Below are 27,990 nucleotides of genomic sequence, written 5' to 3' on the forward strand. Positions count from 1 at the left end.
CACATCCAGCAATATTAAAGGGATTGTCCAAGTTATATTTATTGATGACCTATCCTCAGGATAGGTCATCAATATCAGATCGGCTGGAGTCCGACACCCTCCGGTATGTTCGGTCACTTGGTTATAGTAGGAGGAGACTGCCCTTGTTCTCCTGGGCGTCTCCTTCTCCCAGGCTGTGAGCTCTGCGCTGCAATTGGCCAGCGCTACAACCTGGAAGAAGGAGACACCCAAGTCCCCTAAGTCTCCGCCTACTATAACCAAGTGACCGAACATACCGGAGGGCATAGCGGCAGAACGGAGCAGCGCCCAGGGATAATAGTAAGTGCAGTGAGATCCCTGGGCGCCGCTGTACAGATAATGACACTTAGTTCAGAATGTTTTACCAGATAACAGATCCTCTTTAAATGATTTTTTTTTAGTCGTTAGGGTCAGAGATAAGAGCAACAGATCAAGGCGTTAGAGGAGCTCCCTGACGGAATTTAGTGAGGAGAAGCAACAGACGCAGTAAATCTGAAGAATGTAGAAGACAAACTGTTCTACATTTGTAATAAAGACCAGTTGTGAAATGCAGTTATATGCAATGCAATAATAAAAAAAATGTCCCCAAATGTGTTAGGCCTCTTTCAGACGGGCGTTGCGGAAAAATTTGCGGGTGCATTGCGGGAACATACGTGATTTTTCCACGCGAGTGCAAAACATTGTAATGCGTTTTGCACTCGCGTGATAAAAATCGCGCGTGTTTGGTACCCAAACCCGAACTTCTTCACAGAAGTTCGGGCTTGGGATCGGTTTTCTGTAGATTGTATTATTTTCCCTTATAACATGGATATAAGGGAAAATAATAGCATTCTGAGTACAGAATGCATAGTAAAATAGCGCTGGAGGGGTTAAAAAAATAATAATAATAATTTAACTCACCTTTGTCCAGTTGATTGCGCAGCCCAGCTTCTCGTCTGTCTCCTTTGCTGAACAGGACCTGTGGTGAGCATTCATTGCAGGAACAGGACCTGTGGTGACGATGATCCATCACCATGGTAAAAGATAATGTGATGGATCATGTGATGACCGGAGTGACGTCACCACAGGTCTTGTTCAGCAAAGGAGACAGACGAGAAGCCGGGCTGCGCAATCAACTGGACTAAGGTGAGTTAAATTTTTTATTTATTTTTTTAACCCCTCCAGCGCTATTTTACTATGCATTCTGTATTCAGAATGCTATTATTTTCCCTTATAACCATGTTATAAGGGAAAATAATAATGATCGGGTCTCCATCCCGATTGTCTCCTAGCAACCGTGCGTGAAAATCGCACCGCATCCGCACTTGCTTGCGGATGCTTGCGATTTTCACGCAACCCTATTCACTTCAATGGGGCCTGCGTTATGTGAAAAACGCAGAATATAGAGCATGCTGTGATTTTCACGCAACGCACAAGTGATGCGTGAAAATCACCGCTCATGTGAACAGCCCCATAGAAGTGAATGGGTCAGTATTCAGTGCGGGTGCAATACGTTCAACTCACGCATGGCATCCGCGCGGAATACTTGCCCGTGTGAAAGGGGCCTTAAAGGCATTTTTGAAAAAAAAAAGGGAATTCATTGGTCAGTATCCTGCAAAGTTTTCATTTAAGTCAGGTCTTACTAAATAAAGTGGATTTTAAATCAGATCTTTCACCATTTTGTACCTATATGACAGTTTGTGAATAGCAGGTTATGCTCACCTTCCTACCAGGTACAGGCACAGGCTGGTGATGACATAGGAGATTATGATCCCTATCCACAATTCTTTGCTGAAAGGATTCAGGAAACCAAAAAGGTAAGATCCCTCAGAAGACGACTCTTTCTTCAGTAGTATGCCAATCCCTGTCTGCATAAAGGGTTTGGTGAAAGAGATCACATTCTCTCGTACTGCAGTGATGGTCAAGGGAGCCACTACCAAGTCTGCTTCCTGAAAGGTGTCAAAGAAGGGGAGAAAAAAAATAAGGATATATATAGTCTGTAAGTCAACAGTATTGAGCTGCATTGACAAATAAATGAAGTCTGCTTTTTTTTTCTAGAAACAGCCCCACTCTTGCTTAAAGGCTGTGAATGGTACTGCAGCTGCCCCATTCAAGTGAATTGCAATACCAGATACATTCCATAGACAAGAGGAAAGGTAGGTAGTCAGCCAGTTCTGCGAAAATCTGCGGGATGGCTGACATTCAGTACATCTAAAAATCTGTATGGTCAGCTGAAAGGACATCTGTCAGTAGATTTGTCCCTATGACACTGTCTGACCTGTTACATGTGCGCTTGGCAGCTGAAAGCATCTGTGTTGGTCCCATGTTCATATGTGTCCACATTGCTGAGAAAAGTGATGTTTTAGTTTATGCAAATGAGGCTCTGCCCCCTCTGCAACTGCCGCACCCTCTGCACTTTGATTGACAGGGCCAGGCAGGGTGCACATCATAATGCCTGGCCTTATCAAAGTGCAGAGGGTGCAGCAGTTGCAGAGAGAGCGGAGCCTCTAGGTGTAACAGCCGCACCCCCATTGCTCCTTGAGGGTCATTTTTCTCAGCAATGCGGGCACATATGAACATGAGACCAACACAGATGTCTTCAGCTGCCAAGTGCACATGTAACAGGTCAGCCAGTGTCATAGGGACAAATCTGCTGACAGATGTCCTTTAATCTGAGGCAGCCCTTTTAAATGCTACAATTACTTTTTTCTAAATCTGTTACTTTAAAAGCTACTTTGTCATTTTAAGGAGCACCCTATGGACTAGTACACTACTGTATTTAAGGGGCTACGTACAATGTCGGACTGGAGTGCCTAGGGCCCACCAGGAAAATTTATTTTGGGGGCCCACTGTACGGATACATTCAAAGGAATGTCCTGGGGAGAAGAGGACACTGGCAGCTATCCTCTGTACCTAGAAGTCATCTCAGCTTGATCGTGTCTATAATATTAAACTTTTTTTTATAATCTATGGAGTTTTTTATATGAACATCGGCTGGATAAGGTGCCGTACACTGAATATATGTATGTAGTGCAGTAAGTCTACTGTGTTATGTGCCACTTGTGCAGGGGGTGGGAGACTAGAGGCCCACCTTGCTCAGGGGCCCGCTGGGGGATTCACCTGTACCCCTGTGGGCCAGTCCAAGGCTGGGTACCCTGTAACCATGTGCTATGCCAGGATTAGCTGAGCGGCTCCTGCATGTGCCTGCTTCACTAAGCTAAGAGTCCTGCATGTCAGCGAAGCAGGCAGAAGCAGGATCCCGTTCTGCTCAGCTAATCCTGGCATAGCACATGGTTACAGGGTACCCATGTGCTATGCCAGGATTTAGTAATGCAATGTGTGCTCCTGCCCATCCGCTGTTCTCTGCGGTCCCATTCGTAAAGTGTACAGTCCGTACTTCGTACACCGCTGGCAAGTCAGTGAGGTGTAGAATAGTGAATTTAAAACAAGCAGGAATAGGGGCTTTAGGGGGGAATATATCTATTAAAAATTGAAAATCATTAAAGTATATTATAAAAAATATTTTTAGGGCATTTGGGACATAAAAAACAAATAAAAAAAACTTGATTAAAAGTTTTCCCAGGCCATAAAAGCAATGTTTCTGCTTTAAGTCCCCTATCTACTGCTGTAATTGCTTTATAAGGCATCAACTGATCTCTACATGATCAGAATCTGATGATATAAGCCAAAAAATGCATTACAGCATAAGGATATGTAAAAGAACATAGCAGACAGGAAGTACATCACATCTCCTCGCAGCCTCTTTGTGAACCCAGTCACATCCTCATACCGTATATACACGTCATGTACACTTGATGAACGATGATAACGGATATTTAGAACTAGACTGTTGCTAAGCTTGCTAAGGTTTTCTGGACTTCTACTTCACCTCCTCCAGAATTTGCCAGGACTTTGTTTCTTCAGCCTGCACAAAACCAGTATCAGAATAATACTCACCGGACGTCTCCCATGAAATCTATACATGCATATAAAGAGCTTGAGGGCATATTCCTCTCGGCACTATTGGCAGAGCCTACAACCTAATCTGTATGTCGCACAAAAGAAGAGGCTTGTCTACAAAGCCACCAACACTGGTCGTCAGACAACTACACAGATATCTAGGTTACCTTTCTCCCTCCGAAGTCACTGTTCGCTGACACAGCGCGACACCGCACAAGCGCTCTACCTCAGCTCATCCGAGAATGTGCGCAGTCTGTGTGCTCGATTCTTCCAGCAGTGACACCACCCGCTAATTACTTGGGCCAATAGAAGAGCAGACATTTTTGCTTGCCTTTAGCTGATTGGTTGTCAAGTTGACTATTAGTTAGCTATCCTGCCCTACACGGAGATATGCTAGAAAAGTAGTTTATGTCAATGGCTAAACCCGTGGATATGTGTTACAGGCGAGCGGAGGCACTGGGCAGCGGCAGCCTAGCATGGCAAGTGACGTGGCGAGGTGATCACAGTCATGTCGCCACTTGCTAAGGTTACAAGTGTAATGTGAGTGTTTATTGAAGTGGCAGGCAGCTGCGCTTATCATTAAAGGGGTTATTCAAGTAATAAAAAATAAAAAAATTATAAAACTCATCAGGACATACATATACATTAAAGTTGAGCTTGATTTCTTAAAGAGGACCTTTCATCGGTCCAAACATTGTGAACTAAGTATCATGACCTATACAGTGGCGCCCAGGGATCTCACTGCACTTACTATTATCCCTGGGCGCCGCTTCGTTCTCCCATTATGTCCTCCGGTATGTTCTGCTGGGCGTCTCCTTTTCCTAGGCTGTAGCGCTGGCCAATCGCATCGCAGAGCTCACAGCCTAGGAGAAAAAACCTCCCAGGCTGTGAGCTCTGCGCTGCGATTGGCCAGCACTACAGCCTAGGAGAAGGAGACGCCCAGCAGAACAATGGCAGACTCCGCCTACTATAACCAAGTCCCCTAAGTCTCCACCTACTATAACCAAGTCCCTGAACCTACCGGAGGACATAACGGGAGAACGGAGCGGCGCCCAGGGATAATATAGTAAGTGCAGTGAGATCCCTGGGCGCCGCTGTATATGTCATGATGCTTAGTTCACAATGTTTGGACCGATGAAAGGTCCTCTTTAAGAGAAAACCCATACTTACACCTTTGCATGGTTCTGTTATTCTTGCTTTGTTTACATGCTGCAGCAAAGCTGTGGGGGCGTGTAACAACAATGCCTGAGTTCTCCCTCATGAATATTTGTGGGTGGGAATAATCTGCCCTTCCCCACCCCCTGCACAGTGCTTGCTCTGCACAACCTAACCTTACACACAAACACAGTCACATGGTCATCTCCTAGCTCACACAGGCAGAAGATATTCCTGTCACATTGCATATCAATCTCATCTATCTATGCACAGGACAGCAGTATATATATATATATATATATATATATATATTGTATATATACAGTTGCAAAAAAAAAGTATGTGAACCCTTTGGAATGATATGGATTTCTGCACAAATTGGTCATAAAATGTGATCTGATCTTCATCTAAGTCACAACAATAGACAATCACAGTCTGCTTAAACTAATAACACAAAGAATTAAATGTTACCATGTTTTTATTGAACACACCATGCAAACATTCACAGTGCAGGTGGAAAAAGTATGTGAACCCTTGGATTTAATAACTGGTTGAACCTCCTTTGGCAGCAATAACTTCAACCAAACGTTTCCTGTAGTTGCAGATCAGACGTGCACAACCGTCAGGAGTAATTCTTGACCATTCCTCTTTACAGAACTGTTTCAGTTCAGCAATATTCTTTGGATGTCTGGTGTGAATCGCTTTCTTGAGGTCATGCCACAGCATCTCAATTGGGTTGAGGTCAGGACTCTGACTGGGCCACTCCAGAAGGTGTATTTTCTTCTGTTTAAGCCATTCTGTTGTTGATTTACTTCTATGCTTTAGGTCGTTGTCCTGTTGCAACACCCATCTTTTGTTGAGCTTCATCTGGTGGACAGATGGCCTTAAGTTCTCCTGCAAAATGTCTTGATAAACTTAGGAATTCATTTTTCCTTTGATGATCGCAATCCGTCCAGGCCCTGACGCAGCAAAGCAGCCCCAAACCATGATGCCCCCACCACCTATACTTCACAGTTGGGATGAGGTTTTGATGTTGGTGTGCTGTGCCTCTTTTTCTCCACACATAGTATTGTGTGTTTCTTCCAAACAACTCAACTTTGGTTTCATTTGTCCACAGAATATTTTGCCAGTACTGCTGTGGAACATCCAGGTGCTCTTGTGCAAACTGTAAACATGCAGCAATGTTTTTTTTGGACAGCAGTGGCTTCCTCTGTGGTATCCTCCCATGAAATCCATTCTTGTTTAGTGTTTTACGTATCGTAGATTTGCTAACAGGGATGTTAGCATATGCCAGAGACTTTTGTAAGTCTTTAGCTGACACTCTAGGATTATTCTTCACCTCATTGAGCAGTCTGCGCTGTGCTCTTGCAGTCATCTTTACAGGATGGCCACTCCTAGGGAGAGTAGCAGCAGTGCTGAACTTTCTCTATTTATAGACAATTTGTCTTACCGTGGACTGATGAACAGCAAGGCTTTTGGAAATACTTTTATAACTCTTTCCAGCTTTATGCAAGTCAACAATTCTTAATCGAGAGCTCCTTTGTGCGAGGCATCATTCACATCAGGCAATGCTTCTTGTGAAAAGCAAACCCAGAACTGGTGTGTGTTTTTTATAGGGCAGGGCAGCTGTAACCAACACCTCCAATCTCATCTCATTTATTGGACTCCAGTTGGCTGACACCTCACTCCAATTAGCTCTTGGAGATGTCATTAGTCTAGGGGTTCACATACTTTTTCCACCTGCACTGTGAATGTTTACATGGTGTGTTCAATAAAAACATGGTAACATTTAATTCTTTGTGTGTCATTAGCTTAAGCAGACTGTGATTGTCTATTGTTGTGACTTAGATGAAGATCAGATCACATTTTATGACCAATTTGTGCAGAAATCCATATCATTCCAAAGGGTTCACATACTTTTTCTTGCAACTGTATATCCAGCAGTATAGAGTGGGGTCAGAAAACCAGTCAGTATCTGGTGCGGCCACCATTTGCCTCACGCAGTGCAACACATCTCCGCCGCATAGAGTTAATCAGGTTGCCGATGGTGGCCTGTGGAATGTTGGTCCACTCCTCTTCAATAGCTGTGCGAAGTTGCAGAATATTGGCAGGAACTGGAACACGCTGTCTATACGCCGATCCAGAGCATCCCAAACATGCTCAATGGGTGACATGTCCGGTGAGTATTGCTGGCCATGCAAGAACTGGGATGTTTTCAGCTTCCAGGAATTGTGTACAGATCCTTGCAATATGGGGCCGTGCATTATCATGCTGCAACATGAGGTGATGGTCGTGGATGAATGGCACAACAATGGGCCTCAGGATCTCATCACGGTATCTCTGTGCATTCAAAATGCCATCAGTAAAATGCATCTGTGTACGTTGTCCATAACATACGCCTGCCCATACCATAACTGCACCGCAACCATGGGCCACGAGCATGCAGATGAGCTTCCCTGAGACGGTTTCTGACAGTTTGTGCAGAAATTCTTTGGTTATGCAAACCGATTATTGTTGCAGCTGTCCGGGTGGCTGGTCTCAGACGATCATGGAGGTGAACATGCTGGATGTGGAGGTTCTCGGCTGGTGTGGTTACACGTGGTCTGTGGTTGTGAGGCCGGTTGGATGTACTGCCAAATTCTCGGAGACGCCTTTGGAGACGGCTTATGGTAGAGAAATTAGCATTCATTGCACGGGCAACAGCTCTGGTAGACATTCCTGCAGTCAGCATGCCAATTGCACGCTCCCTCAAACGTTGCAACATCTGTGGCATTGTGCTGTGTGATCAAACTGCACATTTCAGAGTGGCTTTTTTTGTGGGCAGTCTAAGGCACACCTGTGCAATATTCATGCTGTCTAATCAGCACCTTGATATGCCACACCTGTGAGGTGGGATGGATTATCTCGGCAAATGAGAAGTGCTCACTAACACAGATTTAGACAGATTTGTGAATATTTGAGAGTAATGGGTCTTTTGTGTATGTAGAAAATATTTTAGATCTTAGAGTTCAGCTCATGCAAAATGGGAGCAAAACTGAAAGTGTCGCGTCTATTTTTTTGCTCAGTGTATACCGTATTTTTCATTTTATAAGACGCGCTTTTTTTCCCTCCAAAGGGGAGGGAAAAAGTCACTGCGTCTTATAAAACGAATACGATGCAAATTAGGTGGCCATTAAACTGTTGGGTGGGCTGGCGGCTTCACTGAAGGCTTCTGCCTCCAGCCCACGCTTCCTTAACAAGACCGCACCAGGGATGGGTAGGCTGGCGGCTTCGCTTATTATGCTCCGCTGCTGCCAGCGCCAGGGACGGGGGCCCGCAGCTCCAGTAAGTGAAAATGTTTTCCCCCCTGTCCCCTCCTCCAGCCGCCAGCCTGCACGTCTGGTGCGCACCCGGCACCGGAGTCCTCAGCTCCTGTAAGTGAAAATTTTTCCCCCTGTCTCCAGCCCGCACTTCTGGTGCGCACCCGGGACCGGAGCCTGCAGCTCCAGTAAGTATAATCTTCTCCCCCTGTCCCCTCCAGCTGCTGCCAGGGGACCCCGGCACTGACCTGAGCTCCAGGGTCCCGGTCTTCTCGTCTATGTGCTGGATGCCTGTCACACTGCGCTCCAGTTATTGTGCCTGCTAGCCCTGCTGCTCTCTGCTCATATCCCCCATGTACTGCAGTGTATGAGTGGATTCCTATGGATGAGGGGGGTTATAGTATTTAATATAAACACTGCCCAGAGACTGTTCTGTAATTGGCATGTGTTTATATTAAATATGACTATAACCCCCCTCATCCATAGGAATCCACCCATGTACTGCAGTATATGGGTGGATTCTTATGGATGAGGGGGGTTATAGTCATATTTAATATAAACACATGCTAATTACAGAACAGTCCCTGGATAGAGTTTATATTTAATCTGACTATAACTCCCCTCATCCTTGAGAATACACCAATGTACAGTATATCAGTGTATTCTTTAGGATGATGGGTATTATAATCACATAAGTGTCATCCACAGATCCCTCATAACAGAGTGTCATCCACAGATCCCCCTATAAGTGTGTCATCCACAGATCCCCCCCATAAGTGTGTCATCCACAGATCCCTCATAACAGAGTGTCATCCACAGATCCCTCATAACAGAGTGTCATCCACAGATCCCCCTATAAGTGTGTCATCCACAGATCCCCCCCCATAAGTGTGTCATCCACAGATCCCCCCCATAAGTGTGTCATCCACAGATCCCCCCCATAAGTGTGTCATCCACAGATACCCCATAAGTGTGTCATCCACAGATCCCCCCCATAAGTGTGTCATCCACAGACCCCCCCATAAGTGTGTCATCCACAGATCCCCCCATAAGTGTGTCATCCACAGATCCCCCCATAACTGTGTCATCCACAGATACCCCATAAGTGTGTCATCCACAGATACCCCATATGTGTGTCATCCACAGATACCCCATATGTGTGTCATCCACAGATACCCCATATGTGTGTCATCCACAGATACCCCATAAGTGTGTCATCCACAGATACCCCATAAGTGTGTCATCCACAGATCCCCTCCATAACAGTGTCATCCACAGATCCCCTATAATAGTGTCATCCACAGACCACCAATAGTTCAAACCCCACCAAAAGCACACCTTTCGGTTGAAAATATATTTTTCCTCCTCAAAAACCTAGGTGCGTCTTATCATCAGGTGCGTCTTATAAAGCGAAAAATATGGTATATATATTTTTTTACATCTATTTATCTTTTCAATAAATGGTCAAGGATATACTTTTTTTTTTTTTTCGTGGGGGGTAGCTTTGGGGTCCGATGGCCAGTAGATCAGGGCGATACTATTTTCATACTGCTACCAGCACTGGTAAGGATCGTGCATGAGTAATCCCTCACAGGAGCCAGCCGGCAGCCAGACGCACAGGAAGGGGGCGGGCACACAAGGCTCTGACGTTTTGTGTACAGAGACGGGCCACTCCCTAAGGCAGGGATAAGCCTGTACACGAAACGTCAGCACAGGGAGCTGGCTGGATGACGTCGGGGGTCACGTGACCCAAAGCGGTGCTGAAGAAACCTGATAATATAGATGATAACACTACATTAGAAAAGTATTATGTGGTATGTTATAAGGCACATTGTAAAAAATATATGTAACTCAGATAACCCCTTTAACTGTAAATCCCAGGGGCCCACCGAGCATTTCCCCGGCTCCCCAGTGGGCCAGTCCGAGCCTGGCTACGCACCTTCAGTAAGGTATTCTCATTTGTAACTCTGAGATCTACAGGACTAGGACTATGTAAATGTTCTACTCCCATAGAGGTGAATGGAGAAGTGGCCAGGCTTACACTGTGCACTTTACATTCACTTTTATGGGAGTTCTGGAAATAGCCAATCACTCTGTTTTCTGATCTCCCATAGAAGTGAATGGAGAGCACGCCGCTCATGCGTGTTGCTCTTTCCTTCAGTTTGGGGGCCCCGTTCTAGTGATATGTGAGTGAGATATGCCAACCACTTTAAGGTGGTATTACTGGTATGTTTTAGGCTACTAGCATTGCAGGATGTGTATTTATGCATATTGATGTGATGTACTGTATGTACATCACATGCACATGTTAATGTTTGCATAGCTTTGTGCTATAGCCTACTGTTACATGCTAATCAGCATAGTAAGCATTATTCTCTTTCCTCAGGTTCATCCTATCCTTGCAATAAAAGTTGAACTGGATGTTCCTCCAGAGTCAATGAATTGCTAGAAAGGGAGTTAAGGCTAGGTTCACATCTGTTTCGGAGGCTGCATTCGGGGGCTCAGTTAAAGAATTCATTAAAAATAGTGAAAAAACGTTCTCCCGAATGGAAACCGAACGGATCCCATTATAGTCATTACTCATTGGGGTCTGTTCCCCGCTCCGTTTGTTTCAGTTATGTGCGGAATCCGGCACTTCCGTTATCTTTATTGTTCTGCTTCTATAACAAAGCAGAATAACAGAAATACGTAACTAACGTCTTAGCTGCCCGTCAACTTATGCCCCACTCACACATAAGGAAGACAGAACTGTGCACTTTTACCGCAAATGAGCAGAATTTTGCAATGACTCTTATTATCTTTTTCACTATGAGTGTCTCTAGACTTACAATTTTAAAGTGTCAATAAATAGGGGGTATGGCTAAAAATCATAAAACACACAAATTTATTAAAAACATGATGTGCCATTTATTCACATGAAGGGAGCTGTGGTGCAGTTCCCTGGTGGTGGCGAGTGGTGGTGCCCCTTCATTCTCCCAGCAGTTTAGCCCCCATTAATTACAAAGTGATGGCATATGATAAGCTATTACTTTATGAGATAGGAATAACCTTTTGATCCCTAGATGACCTCATTACTGATCACACTACAGAAGTTGTCTGCAGCCCTTGGGCTATCCACTGCAAATAGTCACAGGAACAATACGCTGAAATGGAGCAGTTATTGTGAGGACCCCATACATAACTTGCCCTCTGGCTCCTGAATCTGTGTGCTGATTTATGTTTCATCCTGTTGATCCCTTGTTGATGAACTGGAAGGATCAGATGATGTAGACGATAGTGACAAAGAAGATATTATGGATATATTGTGGGTAAAGAACCCATGACAGATATCATTCTATATCTATACAACTGCTGGACAATAAGGGCCATTTACATGGACTGAGAAACAGGTCAATTATCGGTAACCAACTGTTCATTCCGGATCATTTGCCACTCGTTCAGCTGCCATTGAATACAGCAATCATCTACTGTGTATGGGGATGAAAGATCACTACCATGATCAGTTGTCCCCATACGGATTCATTGTTTGTTGGCAGCAGATCCCTGTTTGCACAGAACAATGTGCTACCCACAAATAATTTCTTATGCAGTAGAATCAGTCACCTTTACATGGGGGAATTATTGGGAATGAGCATTTGTAGGAACGTTTAGTCCCAATAATTGGCCGATCCTTGGCCTGTTTAAAAGGCTTTTAGAGGGGTCATGCTGTGATTGATGTAAATATCAGACATCATATAGTACATGGGTCTTGGCCCCCAAGGCAATTATCGGAAGCCTGGGTTATCACATTGGGGGGGGGGGGGGTAATTAGTGCTTCCATTGTGTAAGTGCTTATTAGTACAGGACAGGTGATCCAGGGAACGGTGAGTATAGGACTGCACTTTCATTACTCACCACTCCCTGATCCTCTTCAGTGAGCGTTGCACTATGACCTCAATACAAAATATTTGGTCATATTGCACTATACCCTGACACTGCGCAATGTCAGGACGCAGTGTTGCTCTGCAGAACAGCCAAATTGGTGGCAGTGCCCAGAGGAGGAGAAGTGAGTATTTTTTCTTTTTGTTTGCTCTTCTTTTTTTTGTTTGCATTTGCTCTAATTTTTTATTGACATTTAGGGGATAGAGGGGTAGGGTGGGAGTTATAGGGGATGGCAGTAGTCTGAGTTAGGATCTGTGAACATTGGGGGTCTGATCTGTGGCATCGTGATCTGTTCTTATGCCATGATCAGGGGAGTACATAGAGAAGTAAGGGCCCCATAGTAAGGATCAAACCAAGCCCCCCACACAGGACAGAAGGTTTTCTGCCCAAATCCTTTTCAATGACCCTTGGGACATTTTTTCCACTGTCTCTAAACGTTGTTCCCTTAGAGGGTAGAGTCCTGACCAAGTTTTCACCTCCAGTAGAAGAGGGGATGATCCCCACTGGGCCTCCTCTTGCCCTGGGTCCCATAGCAGTTGCATGGTCTGCCACTAAGATAGTTACACCCCCTGGCCATAAGTAAGAGTGCCCTTTGCTCTCAAAACGCATAGGTTTGTCTATGTTTTTAATCAACATAGATTAATAAAGGAATTTCAGAATTTGCATAATTTTCAGTGGCGGACCTTTTAGCTTTTTTGGTCAGATCTGAGATCTGTATAAATTTGGGGGCTGATTTGCGGTCTTTATTAATTTGGGGGTTGATCTGCAGTCTGCATCAATTTGGGGTCTGGTCTGGAGGCCTGTAAATTCTGGATCTGTTTGGAGGTGTGTATGAATGTTGGGGTCTAGTCTGGGAGTCAGTTAATTGTGGAGTCTCATCTGGGGTCTGGCTATCCATGTGAAATTTACTTTTGAAAACTGATTAGAAAGCCTCAAAATAGTGATGCCTCTGTTATCTCACTGTTCGCTTTTGTCATCCCCCATGACCGGCTGAGGTAAAGTTTGAGGAAGCGAGTTTGACATATATATGTGCTGAACGTGTGATATATGTGGATATTGTGGCCCCTCAACTGGAAATTTTTTCTATGTGCGACCCATATTTAGGGACCTCTGATATAGTACATCACAATCTCTTTCTAACAAAGCTACCCTGTACCTGACACGGAACCAGAGATCCCTATTTATTGCTCTAATTGTTATGCTAGATATATTTCAGGCGAGTAACTCAGAGGGCATGTCCTTTCTTAAGGACTGTGCCTTTTCTCCTACAGCCTCCTCCCTGTAACAACCACAGCTTCTAACAGAAGATATAGCTGGTAGCAGTTGAAAATTTAAACTGAGCACGTGCGACCACGTCAGTGAGGTGGACAAAGAAATAAGAAAAATAACAAACAGCAGCTAAATTTTAATTAGATGACTATTCAGATCCAGGTGCTGGTTTGAAAAATGTAGAATATTTTACTGTAACAGCTCTTTTAAGAATTTCTGCACCAGATGTGAAATTAAAGGGAACCTGTCACCTGGTTCGGAGCCACCTGGTTTGAAGCATTATGCAGCTTCAGCTGAGGTTCAGGGTCCCAAATCTGCCCATAGCATACCCATCCATTCCTACAAAAAATAGTCAAGGAATATCAAACTTAGTGCTCATGCACACAAACTTATTTTTTTTCTGTGTCCGTTCCGTTTTTTTTGCGGACCGTACGCAGGAACCATTCACTTCAATGGGTCCACAAAAAAAACGGAAGTTACTCAATGTGCATGAGCCCTAAGAGTCCTATCCTTGTCCGTAATGCAGACAATAATAGGACATGTTCTATTTCTTTGCAGAACGGACATACGGAAACGGAATGCACACGGAGTAACTTCTGGTTTTTTTGCGGACCCATTGAAGTGAATGGTTCCGCATACGGTCTGCAAAAAGAACGGAATGGACACAGAAAGAAAATACTTTCGTGTGCATGGGCCCTTAGGCCTGCACACAAACTCATTTTTTTCCCCGTTTCCGTTCAGTTTTTTTGCATTCCGTATACGGAACCATTCATTTCAATAGATCCGCAAAAAAAAGGAAGGTACCTCGTAAGCCTTCCGTTTTAGTTTTTCCGTTCCGTTCAAAGATAGAACATGTCCTATTATTGTCCGCATAACGGACAAGGATAGTACTGTTCTATCAGTGGCCATCTGTTCCGTTCTGCAAAAAACTGAATGCACACGGAGATCATCCGTATTTTTTGCAGACTGCAAAATACTGAAAAAGCCATACGGTTGTGTGCAAGAGGCCTTAACAGGAGAAGAGTCTGAGACTCTTATGCAGCAGCATCAGGTGTATGCGCACCATTCCATTGAAACTGAGGGTGGTACTCCTCACTTCACTGGTATAGGGCTTGTTTACACGACCGTAGGTGTCCTGTTGCCATATTGCGGACCGCATATGCGGATCTGCAATACACAGGCACCCTTCCGTGTGCATTCCGCATCACGGATGCGGACCCATTGACTTGAATGGGTCCGCAAATGCGGAGATGCGGAAATGAAGTATGGAACGGAACCCCACGGAAGCACTATGGAGTGCTTCTGTGGTATTCCGTGCTTCTTCACCGCAAAAAGATAGAACTTGCTCTATCTTTTTGCGGAATGGACGGATCGAGGACCCATTCAAGTGATGGGTCTGCGATACGCTTGCGGCTGCCCATGGTCGGTGCCTGTGCATTGCGGACCGCAATTTGCGGTCCACGGGCAGCGCACGGTCGTGTGAACAAGCCCATAAACTGTAAATTGGGCCCATGCCCAATGAAGCAAGATATATTCATCTGAAAAAAGGTGAGAACTGTAAATAAAAGGTTGCATAACTTTTCATTACGCAGCAAGTAAGATTTGCCATAGGAGCTACAATAGATTTAGAATGTAAGTTGCTTTTCTGACATTATTAAATGTGACACAATGGCAGAAGATCTGGAAGTCATTAATAACTTACCTTCCTAATAACCTCTCCAACCATTCCATTCCAATCTCCATTTTGGTCCTTTATACCGTATCGGCTGTCTTTCACAACATGTAATGTGTAATTAAACTTCAAAGCTTCAGAAAGTTCAGACAGAAGATCCACACAGTATCCTTCTAATTCACCCGAGTCCGTCATCATAGCAAAGGGCTGTTCCTGTGGAAGACCATTATGTAATGTTAAGCAGCTAAATCTAGTCCTAAGGTGATAGGAGATTGCATCAAAAATATTGTGATTCTAAACGAGGATGTGTTTTTAGAACAGGAGGATCATGTCAGGAGACAGTCAACATGACCAAGTACTTACCAGAATGGTGGTGACCGTCACAGTTTTTGGAATTTGACGCTTTGTTCTTCCCTATAAATAAAATGTAGTTCTGATGTAATTGTTACCAGTTCACAAATTAAAGGATGACATTGAACGCCAATACAAGTGAAATGGACAGGAGTATGGTTGAGCATGCTGGTTCATATGGTACCATAGTTGGTGGATGAGTTGGTTATGCCCCAAATAGTGAATACAGGCCAGGAAGGCCAATACCCCTGGATTCAGCCTTTGAGTACAATGCTGTCCATTGTATAGCGGCTGTGCTTGGTATCGCGCTCAGGTCCATTCACTTCTATGGGGCTGAGCTGCGCCTAGGCCATGTGACTGATGAACGCGAGATGACATGGACTAGGTAAAGCTGTGAGAAGGCTGTGGCTCTATTGCAAGTGCTAGTGCCCTCTCAAACAGCTGATCTGCGGGGGTTAAAAGGATAGGTCAACAGTAAAAAAAAAAAAGTCTTGGAAAAGGGGTCTCCATTAGTTTAGGAGGTTTGGTCTGAGACTGGGTTGTATTTTGGGGAGTCATCATGGGTGGGCTGGTCATTGACCCTACAGGGAAGTTTCTCGGTGGGCCGATGCCCAGGGGGCCACCCATGTACTCCTCTTGGCCACCAGCCAGGTACATAAAGATCTGATACTCTCAGCATTATTTAATGTAGGAGCATGAGACATTTATTCACCTGGCCCGAATATAACTGCATTGCCATCCTCGAGACGATGACACGGTTTCATACTATGGCGTAGGCGGCAGTATTTTGTGCTGCACTGTGGTATTTGGTTCTGCTGGGGCGGCATTTTGCTCAGCACTACGGTATTGCTGGCCCCACCTTCTGTCAACTGTGACCAGCCTACAACACTTTTAGGTTTCTTTCCATAGACCACAATAAGTTCCCAGTCAACCCCTAGGTGTCATACTCACTATTTAAAGGGTTTCTACCACTTGAATATCACATATTTGGTGTTCAGACACTAGCGATCCGCTAGTGTCTGTTCTTGCCTACAAGCTAATTATCACATTAATCCGGCCTGCCGATACCTCAAAAAAAGCACTTTTATCTTTATGCAAATGAGCCTCTAGGTGCTATGCAGGCGTTTTTCATAGCACCTAGAGGCTCCGTCTACCTTGCAGTTTGCCGCCCTGCGCCTCGCTCCAGCACGCCCATCTCTGCCTGTAATCGATCCTCCCCCTGCTTCAGCCTTCCGAAATCTCGCGCCTGCGCCGTCCGTCGCGGCATTCGGAGGCATTCGGCGCAGGCGCAGTCAATGTCTGACCGCTCCGTGCTCAGACATTTCCACTGCGCCTGCGCCGATGACATCGGCGCAGGCGCAGTGGAAATGTCTGAGCACGGAGCGATCAGACATGGACTGCGCCTGCGCCGAATGCCGCGACGGACGGCGCAGGCGCGAGATTTCGGAAGGCTGAAGCAGGGGGAGGATCGATTACAGGCAGAGATGGGCGTGCTGGAGCGAGGCGCAGGGCGGCAAACTGCAAGGTAGACGGAGCCTCTAGGTGCTATGAAAAACGCCTGCATAGCACCTAGAGGCTCATTTGCATAAAGATAAAAGTGCTTTTTTTGAGATATCGGCAGGCCGGATTAATGTGATAATTAGCTTGTAGGCAAGAACAGACACTAGCGGATCGCTAGTGTCTGAACACCAAATATGTGATATTCAAGTGGTAGAAACCCTTTAAGTGCCCTAGGTTAGGGGTATGACCTATTTAAATGGGCAGGTCATATGTAAACATTTTTACATGAGATTGTTTCTTGGAATCTTCTTTGAAAGAACAAGTACACAAATGGTCTACACATAGCCACCATACTTTCCAACAGTCCTAATTTTGCTGGGACAATCCTGTGAAAGAGGTGGGGCTTTTGTAAGCCCTGTCCCCAAATTGTCTGTTTTGTGGGCGCTTCAGGGAGTTTGGGGTGTATTACCGAGTAGTCCGAGAGACAGGGCTTAAATGTCCCAAATTTTATTGTTTACATGTTAATATGAGCAACCAATCACAGCTCAGCTGCACAGTGATAGGTTGCAATGGCCAAGAATTTTCATAAGCCTACCCCAGTGGTATATTCTTCATTAAAAAGGTTACTCCTGGATCTACAATAACTAATTTACATGGCCTTCTTTATTCTTTTCTGGAAAAGACAGTAGCAGAACCTAGGAGAAAGAATAACGGTCTTTCCTCAACTTGGCCAAAAAAATACATAAGGAGCGTGCACTTTATATACGGACAGGTAAGATAGCCCTAATCCTGGCCTGCTAGCAAATATTGTCACTTAGAGGAGAATTTGTGGCTCTTGCTGTCATATGGAAGACATGCTGCTAGTGTCTCTTGCATTTTTGCCATCTCTGTAACCATGGAAACAGTTGTTGCTATGCTCAGTTTTCTTCCTAGTTCCACATGTTGTTACCTTTAAGTGAAATCCATCCGATCTTTCAGCACCTAAAGAAACAAACAGATTTGATGTAAGCAGTACATAACGTCCAAGGCATTATAACATCTCGTGACCTGGACTTCTTGGAGAACACTAGGGCATTCTCTGGGGGCGTCAACAAGGCTCAAGGAAAGAAAGACGTTGTTGTCTCGATACTCTTTAAATGACACCAAAATATAATTACAAGCAAAAAAATAAAATCCCAAGGATCGGCTTGTCCAGCTCTGACCGCATGGCCCCTTTTTCCTGAGATTCTTTTTTCTTTTCCTACATAATCTTTGGCAGGACTTGGAAGAGTTGTAAAACAGGCTTTGTTGTTCTCCTGATCCCAGCTTGAGTTGACTGCTCCGAGAATGCATCGTCTTGTTACCTTTTCAAGGCCCCTCTTACATAAAAAAATCTTTTCAAGTCAAGCTGAAGAGCTGTTGATCTATTGATGCCCTGGCATCTCACGGTAGGAGGCTGCCAAAACCTTTATCTGGCCTTTATTCCGGCTGTCGTCCTCTACATAACCATTAGAGTCGGTATAAAATTCCTGCGCTGTGAACCAGTAAGCGCAGCGAGCTCCCACCCAGGTTTTATTGCTCATTTGCTCTTGCTCTGACAGAAATTTACACGCAGATAGCACCTGAAAAACATCTGGGGATGCAGAACAGTGTTCCCAATCTTACTCAGGCTGTACCTTTAATTTAAAGAGCAATAGTCAGCAGTATCATCCCCATTAAACCAGGCATACTGAGTGGTAGAGTTGATCCTGCTGATTAAAATGACACCTGTCTTGTGAAAATCAGTCGCGCCGTTCCCCAGAAAAAAAAGACTTTCATTCTTCTTGAAAATTAGGGCTGCTCTTCACGGAGGGGCGTGGCTAGCGCTGCAAGATTAAGCACCATTGAGGGCCTAGATCCCGCCCCCTCTGTGCACTGACGCCTATAGTCACATTAAAGGGGGTTCTGCAGTTTTTTTAAACTGATGTTCTATGCTCTGGGTAGATCATCAGCATCTGATCGCCAGGGTCCGACACCCGGGACCCCTGCCGATCAGCTGTTTGAGAAGGCAGCGGCGCTGGCAGCAGTGCCGCGAACTTCTCGCTGTTTACCGCAGGCCCAGCGACATCACGACTAGTATCACTGGCCTGGGCGTGGCTAAACTCCATTCAAGTGAACAGAGTTTAGCCCCGCCCAGGCCATTGATACTAGTCGTGACAGCGAGAAGGCTGCGGTACTACTGCCAGCGCCTCTGCCTTCTCAAACAGCTGATCGGCGGGGGTCCCGGGTGTCGGACCCCCGCCGTTCAGATGCTGATGATCTATCCAGAGGACAGATCATCAGTTTAAAAAAACTGCAGAACCCCTTTAAAAATAACGCCGCAACCGATTTTCACAATACAGACATTGTTTTAATCAGCAGGATCTACCCCATCTGGGAGTATGTCTATTTTAATAGGGATGACCTTACTGACAGATGCTCTTTACTACTATGTGGAAACCCAGCCGAAGTGGCGTATATATGGATAGGTCCAATTATGAATGTGGGCTGTCATGTGGGTGTACCTACCTTAGTATAGTAGTACTGCCCCTTGAGTTAGAATTTAAAGGGGTTGGCCACTTTCTGGTTATTATCGACCAATGTGTTTGTACGATGATTATATGGCACTTACTAATATAGCCTTTCTTAAAATACTACACCATTTTCTATATTTCATAAGGTATACCCCTTTGTTTGCCAAATCTTTTGTGCTGTCCGCACAGAGGTCCTGTCCTCAAAATGGCTGCTTATGGAGGGTCATATGACCAGGCAAATCACCTCCATGTGAGGTTTCTTTTAAAATACGCTGGGGGAGATTTATCAAACTGGTGTAAAGTAAAACTGGTTTCATTGCCCATAGCAACCAATCAGATTCCACCTTTCATTTTTCACAGCTCCTTTGGAAAATGAAAGGTGGAATCTGATTGGTTGCTATGGGCAACTAAGCCAGTTCTACTTTACACCAGTTTGATAAATCTCCCCCACTGTACCTGCCATCTGCACTTACACTGTTGGGAGTTTAGTGCTGGCACAGTGTGGTGAAATGCAGGAGACATCACATGGAGTTGGCTGCTGATGGAGGTTCATGTGACCAGACAGATCATTTTAAGGACAGGTCCTCTGTACGGACAGCACAAAAGACTTGGCAAACAAGGGGGTATACCTTATGAAATATAGAAAAGGGTGCAGGCTATATTAGTAAGTGCCATACAATCATCTAACAAACACATTGGTCACAAGTAGCCAGAAAGTGGTCAACCCCTTTAAGTAGGCTCAACATAAAACGTTGGTCCGCCATTAGATAAATATGGTTTATTTCTTCCACAGATGGTGCCATACATGTCTACGGATTCTGGTACTGCTGCTTAGCTTCATCAAAGTGAATGAGTCTGAGTTGCAATACCACATACAACCTGTAAACAAGTGTGGCACTGTTTTTAGATTAAAGCAGCCATCTTTTTTTAATCCTGCACAATATATAGGTTAGATGGATGCAGAGAAGTGGAGGGAAAAAAATGGGAAGGACAGAGAGAGGTAGGTGAAGAGGACAAGGTAGGTGGGAAAGAGGGCAGGGGTGGGAAGGAATGAGTAGAGATCTGTGGTGTGGATCTGAGAGGTGACAAAAGAGGGGTTAAACAAGAGGTGTAAGCGCCAAGGGATACCCACGGATTCGATGAAAAAGAAAAAAGGAAGAGAAATGGATGGATGACACTTATTGAGGCTGCTCACACCCGATTGGACTAATAGTCCTCAGCGGCCTGACTCGCAGGTCGCGGCATGCCATAGATACGCGAAAAAAGTAAAAGTCAGTGGAGCGCCCAAAGTCAAAGCAATACAGGCTAAACCAAATTAAGATTCACGTATTTTGGTTACAAATGCGATAATAATGTGACATAGGGCAGATTTCTAAAATGCCAAACGGCCATCCTCTTTTCCTGGCCCTAGCAGGAACACTGTGGCGCTCCACTGACTTTTACTTTTTTCATGTATCTATTGCAATCCCTATTAAAGCTCCTTAAACGCCAGTGCGAAACCATGGGGATGCGTGTAACATAAAGACTGCACTGTACCGTTAATACAAAGACATATTTGAGGTAAAGTGGATCCAGATGACTAATATCAGTCTCCTGAGAAGACGGGCCATTAACTCTTTCTTTGCTGTAATGTGAACCACGTCTTTATACATAGGAGTTTATATCCACATAAACATATGGGTCAGGTTTATTATACTCTGTGATTATACAGACTTTATATTTGCTTTGATGTGGATGTAGCTCAGTCAGCAGACGGCCGCCATCTGTCTGACAGCAGTCACTTATAAAGGCGCTTTAGAACCCCACAAATGATAAAGTCCTCCCATTTTCGGAGCGTTAATGAATTAGACCCGTTCACTGGAGGAGAATCCATTTGGTGAAAGTAAGTGGTCACTTGATAATTGAGGTGAGTCTTTCTCGTTGGCACTTTGAAAACATCTGTGTTGTGCTGTTCCTCTATTATTCCTGATAGAAGTTTGTGAATTGCCCACTGGCCGTCATGAGTTGGGGGGTGTCCCGTCACAGACACTATCAGCGCTGAGGACCTTTCGCCGCAATCTGCTCCAGAAATACCCCTAATTTTGGCGTATTTCTGTTTGATAAATGACCCCCTATGTTTTTATTATTGAAGAGGACCTGTCACCTCTCCTGACTTGTGTCTTAGTCACTACTTACATTCCCTATCTATTGACAATTCTGGAGCATCTATTCTTAGGACTCTGTGTTGTGCCATTCCTCTGCCATTTCTATGAATTCCTGGCAGCTTCCAGGAAAGGTACAGATGGGTGTTACCAGTTGGGGGGGGGGGGGTGTCCCTGCATAGTCTGACACCAGTGGCACTGATTGGACAGAGTCAGACACACCCTCTACTGGTAACACCCACCAGTACCTTTACTGCAGATGTAGTGCCCTGGAGCAACACATGTGACACCTCAACTGTGTCCGGCAAAGACTGCTGGCAATTTATTTATACACTTCTAGCAGGAATAATAGAGGAATGGCACAACACAGAGTCATAAGGAGAGATGCTCCAGACAAGTCAGGAGAAGAGAAAGGTCCTCTTAGGGTCCATTCACATGTCTGTAGAATTCTGCGGAACGGGTGCGGACCCATTCATTCTCTATGGGGCAGGAATGGATCCGGACAGCTCACAGTGTGCTGTCTGCATCCGCATTTCTGGAGCGCGCCCCGATCTTCCGGTCCTCAGCTCCGGAAAAAAATAGAACATGTCCTATTCTTTTCCGCAATTTCCAGACAAGAATAGGCAGTTCTATGGGGGTGCCGGCCGTGTGTATTGCGGATCCGCAGTACACTACGGACGTGTGAATGGACCCTAAAAACCCTAAACGCGACCCGAATAATCCTCAGATTTCTAAAATGTATGGAAAGAAATACCCAACAGTAGCATTGAGTATCTCCTGATTACTCCCCTGCATCTCCGGAGTGTTAATTTCCATAAACTTTTCTACCGACCTGCGTCCTCCATCCACAGGATGACAAGTGTCAAAAGCAGCGCCAGGGATTTCTTCATGGCCGTCACTGCAAGACATAAAGAAAGGCAGAGATTCCAATTACGTTCACTTTCCAAAACCGTAGCTTTCTGTTGCCAAGGATATGTTATTTTACTCCTGTTACTAGGGTTCTCGCTCTTGTTTCTTGGCCAATAATTAGCAGCTCCTGGATGCAATCACTACAGTCACGTACCCGATGAGGAGCATCACATCTGCTAGTTATGGATGCAATGTAGGCTATACTTTGTCACAGCGAGGTGGGGGGTCCTGAAGATCCTAAGAAGGGTTGGGACATCTCACAGTGGCTACTTTATGTCCAATAAGTGAACATCGGTAATTAAAATAATAAGAACGGGGCTCAATCATAATATGTCCCGGATGTACAAAATCTGTAACGGGGCCTCCCCTTACCATGTGTCATAACAGTGATGGTTTCTCTGTGGCAAATGGCCCTTTGAGATTCTTTAGGCACCAGAGACTGCTACCACTGAACCCCTATAACTTTGCCCCTGACATGATGCTCCACGCAGACACTATATGGTGCCATTTTTACCCGTTTCTGTTATGGTCTATGCTATCACAATAGGATAACGTAGGCGTCACCCCCCATTGGTATTGGACTAATGGGTATGGAATGTATTATGTACAAGTCTCTTATAGTTGGTTCCCGCAATTAAAAAAGATTCAATGTGCTTGACGTGTGGAAAGTGATCGAGAAAATTATAAACACCTCAAAAAGAAATGTATGATGTCAGGTCCTAATCAGCGGTCCAAGGATTTTGGTGAAATTTATAGATACAGACAGCATCTATCCATCCGTGTTCTCCTATGGTCTGGAGAACATTGGGTCCTATGGGGTCATGGGAGAAAAACTGAGCTCATCACTTTAATTGTAGGCAGAATAAATATCAGCTTGTTAGAGGGACTTCACACTGAGTGAGGGGCAAAACATGGGAGAAGAAGGGTACATGCAGACCGCTACAATACACAATTGGATGACTACTGGAAGAGCTAAGTTAAAGGGTTTGACCCATCTCAGATGTTGATAGCATATTACTAGGATATGCCATCAATCATGTTAGACAGGTCCCACTTCTGGGACCCGCTCCTATCTCCAAAAAGGGGCCCCCAAAGTGAAGGAGAGTCCCAAAGCAGTGAAAGAAGAGGTGACCATGCACTCTCCATACACTGCTTGGGGAAGTCCGAAAATAGCCGAGTGAGAACAGTTCTTTTCTGAAGTCCCATAGTGGTGAACGAAGGGTAGCCGCACATGTACAGCTCCCCTCCCTTCACTTTGAGGGGCCCACCCTGGAGAAAGGAGCAGGTCCTAGAGGTGGGACCACACCTATATGATGTTGATGGATCACGGATGAAAAATATGGTCATGTGCATGAAGCCGAAAATTTGGTTTCATAATCTGTTATATGGTGACAACAGCCAGACCCTCTACTAACCAGAACTTCGATGAGACTCATGTTTAGTAAAACTACAAATTTTCTACTTTTAGCAATGGCCTATCACAATGTCTTTGGAGTGTGGCGTGTGCTTTCTATTCACTTCTATGGGCGTTCCAAAAAAAGCAAAGCGAGAGCACTCGCTATTTCTGGAACTCCCACAGAAATAAATGTAGAGTGCACCTATCTCTACAACGGAGCCCCCAAAGCTCAGCAATTTTAGGCAGTTCCATAGAAGTGAACGAATAGTGGCAGCGCTTGTGCTATGCACCGTCCTTCGCTTTGGGGGCCTCATAGTAGACATAGGTGTGGGTGATGCCCCAAGGGGGGACAATATAAGGCAGGTGCTGGATTACAGGTCCAGGTGAGATGACACTGCTGATACCTGGCCCTGTCAGTCAAGTAAAGGGGGGGTTTCCAGCGCTACCGAGTGGAGGAGCAAAGGTGCATCGAATGCTGGGGCCTGCCCTAGTTTGCACATAAGCTAAAACAAGGATTGGCCTTTAATGGCGCCACATAGCAGCACAAGAAATCGGCCCTGCAGGGCATTATGCCTGTTTTAATAGGTCTAATCCTGCTGACAGATGCACTTTAAGAACATTATAGTGTGTCGCTACATTGGTGCTAGTTATGAAAAACTTTATTTGGCTGCTTCGCAGAATTTCACAAAGAAATTTGATTTGTGACGAATTACTTCATCACGAAGTGCATTCCTTTGTATGTAGCGGGCGCAATGATGGGGAGCAGCGATCGTGCCACCCCTTCCCCCAGCATCTGATGCTACAGTTATGGGCTTTCAGGGGTTAATCCGGTAAAAACAAAACAAAAAAAACAACGTACTCACCTAATCCATTTGCTCACAGAGAGACCGCTGCGGCCATCTTGATTGAAGACACCACGCGAGATGTGATGGCGTCATCATGCTGACCGGGTGCGGTGATGTCATCACTGGTGACCTCACCACGCCCACGCGTGATTTTAAGTGGTAACTTCAATCAAGATGGCCGCGATGGCCTCTCTGTGAGCAAATGGATGAGACGAGTATGTATTATTTTTTTTGCCACCATTTCAGGAAAAATAGATTCGGCTTCATGGTGAATCAAGTTTTTCCTGACAGTTGGATCGAAGTCAGTTCACTTGGCTTTGATTTACTCAACACTAGTTGGCGGCAGGTAACTGAAAAGAAATCATATGAATTTGCTATGTACCGTATATGGTATTATTGATGTCTACATTTTGGTTCTTAGTTGCAGTACCCCCGACTGCCTCTTGGCTGCAACGTATCACAGTATAGGGCTCTAAAGTAGTGATCACAAGGCACTGTATAGGAAAGCATTAAATTGGAATTAACGAGCAGTATATTAACTTATAAATCTGTTTAAATCTCATCTTAGAAATCAACAGAAAGGTTTTCATGAAACCTTGCCCTCCTACAAATACGAATTTTCTATAATGCACAATATTGTAAACCTGCTTATAGTAATCACCTATGTCTACAGACTTTACAATTCACAAGATTCTGCAAAATCTTCAGAATATCTCACAAAATGACGTGTTCTCCAAAGCCAGATCTAAGAAATTCGGATGTGTTGCTAGGTAATTGGATCAGTAAAACATTTCACTAAAAATAGACCCGTTGTTTTTCCCACCTTAACCTATTCTGCTTCTATATGACCACCCTCAGGGTTATTTTCATAGGAAACTTTGGTTTTTCTAATCATTATCTTACAGGTCTGACATTGCTGCTAACAGTAAACTTTTTAAGTTTTACGAAAATCATGTAAAAGGGCTGACAAATGTATAAAAACATTTCAAAAATGGTATAACAATGAAAAATGCAAAACTATGAACTGCTAAATTTTTCCTGCTTGACACTCCAAAAACATTTCCTAAATGATATCAATAATGAAAAAATTATAATATATAATTACAAAATAATATAATTACAAAAACATCACAAAACAGGAATAAAAATAATAGTGTTCAGGTGCACGACAAACCCATAGTTAGATGAGTAAAGCATTGTTTAAAAAAATAGGCATAGTAAATGAAGTTTTACATAGAATTGCTTTCCCAAAAAGAAAAAGATTTTAACAGAAATTAAAAGAATGATATGAAAAATTTGATAATTTTTGGAACAGTCTGAGTATAAAAACATACTTAAAATAAATTCATAGTTTAAGATTTAAGGATGAAGTCTTACCCCTTGGGTTCTCCTCCTGGAAGCAGAGTCTTGTGTGTCTGTAATTCGCCTCTCGACAGCAATGAGAGAGAAAAGAGCTTCTCAGGAAAACATTGCAAATCCTACAGTTTCAATAGGAGATGCTGAGGACGGAGGGAGGAGGAGCGAGCCAGTCTTATGGTTTAGTGGCCCCTTATTGGAATGTGAGTATTACTGCTTCTGTTTTCACTGTGATTGACTGGAGGATAATTATCTGCTCCCTTTGGGAAAATAATAACATACAGCAATAATATACACCCAGACTGGACTGAGAGCAGCCTTCATCAATTCATCTGGAGATTTGAAAATCTGAAAAGCAAAGATTTTTTTTTTCTTCTTTGTGTGATAATTACTTCCAAAAAAAAGCACACAAAAGCAAATTTGTCTTAGAAAATGAAAAAAAAAATGATTTTGAGAAAAGAACACAAATATACAAAAGATTATTGCAAAGAGCACGTTGCATTATATCATCTGTATCACAGATTTATTAGTATATTACTGTGTTATATTATTTTGGCATTTAAATGGACTATTGCCAGGAAATTCACTGATTAAACAGGCACAATGACTTGTAGGGTTAACTCCGTTGAATGTAATGATACTTTTTACTTAGTGATCCATTGTTTCATTCTGGAGAAAAAGTACTTTTGAATCATATGCAAATGAGCAGTTAAGTGCACTGAGGGCAGGACCAAGATGCCCAGTGCACCCTTGCTTCTCCTGCTTCCCTTGCCAGCCCCTCCCTCTCCTTCCAGATTGAAAGTTCTTGCATAATCATCTCCTGTCAAGAAGAAGAGGGAGGGGTTGTCAGGGGAGCAGGAGGAGCAAGGGTGCACAGAGTAGCTTGGGCCCGCCACTAGTGAACTTAATTGCTCATTTGCCTATCGATTACAAGTATTTTTTCTCTAGAGTGAAGCAATGCATCTCTACCAAAAGGCATCATTACAGTCAGCCGAGCTAGTTGTGCAAATCATTATGCCTGGTTTATCAGTGAATTTCCTGATGACAGACGGCCTCTAATATATTCAAGGTTTCATCTTGCGCTGTATTGTGCAGATATGGTTTTGAATAGACTGCTGTCTGGAATATTTGTGGTGGTTTTATATTGAAAGACAAGAGCCCAATCATAGAGATTTTGGTCTACGTAATCCACCAATTTGTATTGACTTGTGTGGGCCAAAGATGTTGCGTCAGCAAACTCTGCAGTCATCAGGAGAAGTCGTCATGGCTGCTCTTGACTAGTGATGAGCGGCAGGGGCAATATTCGAATTCGCAATATTTCGCGAATATTAGGGCTAATATTCGCCATATATTCGAGAATTTGCGAATTCATGATCTCCAGGCATTATTTTCTTGATTGCAAAAATTCGCATAATATTCGCATACAAATGTTCGTGTAAAAATTTGCATGAACCGATATTCGCGATTAAAATTCGCAATTCGAATATTCGTGATCAACACTACTCTTAACCAGATGGAGAAGAAAAGAGAATGTCTACAGTATGAAAAATAGTCACCTGTGACTCAGTAGATTTATAGAGTCTTTACTATTCCTGATATCCTTTACTGAAATACTTACATTCCATAAAAGGTATACAGACTGTCTCCCTGTAGCCCAGGCCTAATTTACAACAGATGTTAACATTCTC

The 27,990-nt window shown here is 44.2% G+C and overlaps 1 protein-coding gene across 1 annotated transcript in view; it reads right to left on the reverse strand.

The window, feature by feature from the left end:
* The window catches only part of LOC122926762 (probable glutamate receptor), a 48,986-nt gene extending 22,599 nt beyond the window's left edge, over positions 1 to 26,387 (reverse strand). The window contains exons 1-6 of the mRNA XM_044278237.1: positions 26,324 to 26,387; positions 22,629 to 22,694; positions 18,074 to 18,105; positions 15,637 to 15,687; positions 15,304 to 15,486; positions 1,720 to 1,946 (exon numbers count right to left, since the gene is read on the reverse strand). Of these exons, the coding sequence (XP_044134172.1) occupies positions 1,720 to 1,946; positions 15,304 to 15,486; positions 15,637 to 15,687; positions 18,074 to 18,105; positions 22,629 to 22,686 (551 nt within the window). The 5' untranslated portion in view covers positions 22,687 to 22,694; positions 26,324 to 26,387. The remainder of the gene's footprint in view (positions 1 to 1,719; positions 1,947 to 15,303; positions 15,487 to 15,636; positions 15,688 to 18,073; positions 18,106 to 22,628; positions 22,695 to 26,323) is intronic.
* Positions 26,388 to 27,990: the final 1,603 nt, after the last annotated feature.

This window comes from Bufo gargarizans, chromosome 2 (assembly GCF_014858855.1).
Source record: "Bufo gargarizans isolate SCDJY-AF-19 chromosome 2, ASM1485885v1, whole genome shotgun sequence".
NCBI lineage: Eukaryota > Metazoa > Chordata > Amphibia > Anura > Bufonidae > Bufo > Bufo gargarizans.